At 33.1% G+C, this 5,450-nt stretch overlaps 1 protein-coding gene across 1 annotated transcript in view; it reads right to left on the bottom strand.

The window, feature by feature from the left end:
* The window catches only part of RASA1 (RAS p21 protein activator 1), a 104,789-nt gene that overhangs the window by 1,119 nt on the left and 98,220 nt on the right, over positions 1-5,450 (bottom strand). The window contains exons 22-24 of the mRNA XM_024734329.1: positions 4,854-4,942; positions 3,508-3,585; positions 1,139-1,273 (exon numbers count right to left, since the gene is read on the bottom strand). Of these exons, the coding sequence (XP_024590097.1) occupies positions 1,139-1,273; positions 3,508-3,585; positions 4,854-4,942 (302 nt within the window). The remainder of the gene's footprint in view (positions 1-1,138; positions 1,274-3,507; positions 3,586-4,853; positions 4,943-5,450) is intronic.

Genomic DNA, 5,450 nt, shown 5'->3' with positions numbered 1-5,450 from the left:
CTAGACAAGGAAAAACAGTATGAAAATAATTAGTAAATAAATGAAAGCTTGATCAATCTCAGGGATGGGAACCTGGATTTGAAAAAAGCCATATAAATGCAAAGGAATAAATAAAATAATATTACCATTCTACTCAAAAAAAGCATAAAATTTTAAGTATGTATCATTCAGCCCTTGACTAGGTCATATTATTTTGGTCGAGATAGAAGAGAATTTTTGTACACTAAAGTAAACAGAAACTCGTTTGCGTTTGGCATTCTCATACCTACTTAGGCCAGAACACTCTCTAGAATAGAACACCTTACAGAAGAAAGATTTATCATTATAAATGACACATCTTAAGCCCTGTAGGAGCACATGAGGGCAGTCAGGTTACAGCCTAATAATTCTCCAGTAAGTTTTTTTTTAATACTTAAAGCAAGTCAGTGTGGCAAGAAGGCATTGTACATGCCAAGGGCATATAAGTGGGTCCATGGCACATATTCTGCATAAGTTTCTCAAGTGACTGGAACCTAAATGATCCATGCTGTTATCTAAACTCGAAAAACCTTGAGAATTTTAGAATCTCAGATTGAGAACTCAGAATCACCACTCTCAATGTGTTAATCTCTTCTATGAGGTCCTTGCCAAATGGTTGGCCACTGTAGTGACCGTCCTTAGAAACTGCCATTTTTGATAAGCTCTTCTAAGGCCACACTAAACAATCTCTGGATCTGGAGCTTAAAATATTTTTACCAATCTTCCTGAATAATTCTCGTGTGTTTGACAGTTTGAAAAGTACTTGGCCAGGCACCATGTGTGTGACAGAAGAGACAGAAAAAGCCACATCACTACTGACATCAGTAGCTCACTTACCATTTTCATACATGCCACTGAGGTGCATGAACACCACCATTTTTCAGTAGAGTTCACATTAACTTAAAAGCAAGATTTGACATTTTGCAGTATCAAAAATATGTAATCTTAGTCTGGGCTCATTATTCCTGTTTGCTGAGATCTTTGTGGATTATGATTCAGATTCTCAAAAACAATATAATAAGACTAATTCAGCTATTTATCACCTCCCAAAGAATCCTATGTTGACATTCTGCTTAAGTGTGAGGAACATCATTGTTAAAAAAGGTTGGCAAAAACCTACCTGCTGTGCACCACGCTCATTACTGAGCGTTCGCAGTTCGTCTGAATGGGCCACACAAATCTCATGCAATGCTGCTAAATCACGGGAAAGGTCAGTTCTAGAATGCTCTGTAGTGTCCGGAAGTTCAGGTACATTCTTTAAGGGAATCATAAAACTGCATTTAGAAATACAACTCTTTATAATCTCTTCTGAAAAGATCCTAACTGGTACAGTAGATAAAATTTAACACATAATATTCTCTTAAAATGTTCTTAAAATTCAACTTGATAGATTTTGTGACCTCAGTATTCACACAAAACCAAGTTTCGTTTTCTTCAACCACATGGCAGAATACTGTGCAATATTATTTTTTTTAAACTGGAACATAAATAATGCAAGCATTAACTGCCAATCTGGATTAAACGCAACCTAAACTTAAAATTCCTCCACTCCTTCAGACTGAGTTTCATTATAAAACTGCTATAGTTTGTCCAAATTGATCAGCATATATAAATAAGAGCTACATTACGAAAGCATTGATGAGAACCTTTCGGGCCTATAATTATCTGCCCAAAACACTTGCTAATGTGTAGAAATGATGTGTTAATTACGGTATCTTTAGATAAGGTTCATAAAGTAAATTAGTGCCAATACAGTACTACCAACTTGTTATAGTAACTAAGTATTGATTTTATTTTGAGCACTGGAATAAAATTTAACATGAGTTTAGATTACCAGTGGTTTTAAACAAATCTATTCCTCTCCCTAATGGTGACAATATTTACACTCCTAAAAACTGCAAACACTCATTTCTATGGTCTAAAAAACATAATTAGAATATAGTTCATTTTTATTCAGTGAATGAAGGCTTCTAGAGATGGGATGCTTCTAGAGATGGGATGAAAGACAACCACATTTGCCTTTAAAGAGTTCACAACCTAGTAGAGAAGACACAGACTAGATGTGAACTGATCACAGAGTTATATATATCAAAGGATATGCAGAGGATACTTAGGAAGCAGAACAAAAGGTATTATTTAGTTCAGGTTTAGGGCTCAGCAAAGCCTGCCTGAAGGAGATGTTTGAAGTGAGTCTTATTTGACTTATATAGGTGTAAAGCAGTGGAAGAGTATGAGGAGACTGGAAGAGTATTATAATACTGGAATTCTAAGCAATCTGAAAGGCTAGATTGTGTGGCATAACTAGGAAAGTCATAGAGAAAGCTGGACTGTAGACATGTGATTATGGAAAGTAAATGGAATCCTAATCTTGAATCTACACCTAGAAATGTGTCTTGAGATAAACTAGCTAGCCTTAAATATTGGACAGTTTCATACAGCTCCTTAAACATCACTATAGTAAAAAAAAAAAAAATTTCAGTCATGGACCAACTATATTTTTTTGGTAATCGGAAATACTTATATTCTTCAAAACTTCCCAGGAGTTCACATATAGGAACATGATGGACATTTAGCATCTGCTCCTTTATTTCTCAATTTCATTATCAATATGGACCAACACTATAAATTTCTTATACCTGAAGCTGCAAACTAGGGGCCCACAGGCTGTCCTGACTGGTTTGACTATACAGTGGTGTGGTGGTTGTTTACTTGTGCTTTTAAGTGAATCTGACTGTATTAAAGCAGAACATTCTCCTACCCTAGGATTCCCTAGTGCCATACACCTGGCTAAATTCACATCTCTTTTCTGGTTTCTATATATATGAACTGAATTGCTAATAAATTTATTTAGTTTTTAATTGATGCAGTACCTGAAAATCTATAACAAGAAAATTTAACTTTAGAAATCCAGGGTCTTAAAAATTATTTTTAAAATCCCATTCTTAATTTTATAATCACAACTTATTTATAAATGCCTAAGTAAGGCATATGTAGTCCCACTGAATGAAGTTTAACACCAAATCCAGGTATTTTATTCTTAGAAAAGCCACAGGAACATACATTCTCCAGTCCATTTACTTATTAACCTGGCCAGAACTGTGGGTTATCCATCTTGTTTCAAATTCCACACAGTAGCAGCAAAGTTAAAGTAGCTAAAGCAGCAACAGAATGTCGTGGTGGTAAGGTGGGACAAACTAAAAATTGACACAGGCAGTTCAAAAGCCACAGTCCTCTATTCTTGGTGTAAATCATTCAGTGTAAGAATAAATTGTTATAATTATATCAAATGAAGTAATTTGTTTAAGAAGGTAGACAAAAATATGCAGCTTTTTTGTTTTGTTTTGTTTTAAGCTCTGGATAGAAAAGCTTTCTAAAGGTTGTTGCTTCAATGAGTTATACTCAGCTATATTAAGTATAGATGTCAAAGTACTTGAAAAATTATATGCATAAAGTATAGATGTCAAAGTACTTGAAAAATTATATGCATACCCCAAGTTCATCTAAAAACATGATCATACGATGTTTGTTACTTTTGATGAATGGATTGACACCTTCCATGTAAGGCTCCTAAAAATATAAAAATAAAAAGCTTACTATATATGAATCAGAAACATTATCTGGTCCATAACAAAAACCATACATGTAGCAAAAATTCTTATAAATCAAATTATCAGTAGCAGCACATTATTCATAAGAATTAACGTAATTATACAATGACCATATTTTTCCTTCTAATATAAGCAAGCAGCTATTCTGAGGAATAGGAGTATGGAGTACTTTAATAAACAAATTCTGGATGAAAAAAAGCACACATAGCCTAGCAAACACAATTTCTTATATGTAGGTCATTCAAAAATAATTAGTGAGAAACTGTCAATATTTGCCAAATACCCAGAGGTTACTAGAACCTAGCAGAGAATACAGGAAGTTAAAATATAGTGTGGTAGGGACTGCAATAAAAAATTGGTACTCATAACGTGCCTCAGGGTTCAGATAAATTCAAAAGCTGAGTCATACTATAAACTGCTTCATTCTAAAATCTTAAACCAATTCGAAAATATGCTATGTTGTAAAACGGGGAAGGGTTAGTATTAATACACACTCTCTTAAAATCAGTAAGATGAGATAAGGACCTCAATAGATGATTCCAAAGAAACAGACATGAAAAGTCATACAGTTCTAAGAGTAATGAAATAATGATACAAAAAGTAACATGCTTATCAGATTGTCAAAAATAAAAAAATAATACTAGTTGAGTTTTGGCAAGGCTGTGGGGAGCAAAATGTCTTCTTACTTAGTACTTTTACTCCAAAGTTCATTTAAAGAAATAACTGGACAAGTTTGAAAGGAAGTACATATAAGGATACTTGTTATCTGTTAATATTAACAAAAGCAGATGACATAGTATTATCCCTACCAGAACATTAACAGTCATTATCTTTGGATAGTGGGATCACATATGGGTGTTTTAAAAACTCATCTGAATTTTAATATTTACAGAGAATGTTTATTATGCAATACATAAAAAAATTGATTGGGTGCATTTAAAAATATGCTCATTGATTTTTATATTTAAAAGTGGAAGAATCTGATTATACTGGAAATTATACTGAAAAAATACCTTTCTATACTACTAGCGAAAATGGTGGTTTTTAAAATTCCACTATTAAAAAGTAAAATCTAAAAGCATCTAAAAATATGAACATATCAACAAAATCATAAATTATCTTTATGAAATATCCACTGTTGAAAATTTACTCATGCCATATTTTATGGTGTTATCGTGTCAAAGTTTCATTCATAAATGACATTTTAAAGTATCAAAATGTTTTTACCTTAGCTCCAAATTCCACAAGATTTGCTAAGTTCTGCACAGACTTAGCCACTAATATCAGTGTTCTTGCAGCAATAGGAGATGGGGAATCTATAAGAGAATTGGGCACAGCTAATGACACCAACTCCAAAGGTACTTCCAAGTAAACCATTATAAATTTAGCACTTTAATATTTCTTTACTGTTAAAAATACTAATATTCTTCCATTCAGAACTCAATGTTTTTTGGAAAAAGTATGACCTGTATAATTCAAAAGAGCTTGATTTAAAGGGGGAAAAACTGAATACACTTATCAGTGCTTTTAGTTTGTGAAAAGGGTACTACAGGGTATTTCAAAATACTTCAAAGCTTTATCTTATTGCTAAAAAGACTCGTTACTCCACATACCCTACAGGACAATTCACAAAGCTAATTTCAACCCATCCAAGGTTAGCAATTTGCAATATGAGCAATTCCTTTCTCCCAGCCTCCACTGACTCAAATAATTCACTTTAAAGCTCAATAACAAAGTCTGGAATCTCTGCTTTATTTTGAGGAGAAAAACATGCAATTTATTAATTTTTTAAAAATATTTTAAAGGTTAATCAGGAAGCACTGC

This window comes from Neophocaena asiaeorientalis, unplaced genomic scaffold, assembly GCF_003031525.2.
Source record: "Neophocaena asiaeorientalis asiaeorientalis breed wild unplaced genomic scaffold, Neophocaena_asiaeorientalis_V1.1 scaffold184, whole genome shotgun sequence".
Classification (NCBI taxonomy): Eukaryota; Metazoa; Chordata; class Mammalia; order Artiodactyla; family Phocoenidae; genus Neophocaena; species Neophocaena asiaeorientalis.
This window is presented reverse-complemented; position numbering and strand designations above follow the sequence as displayed.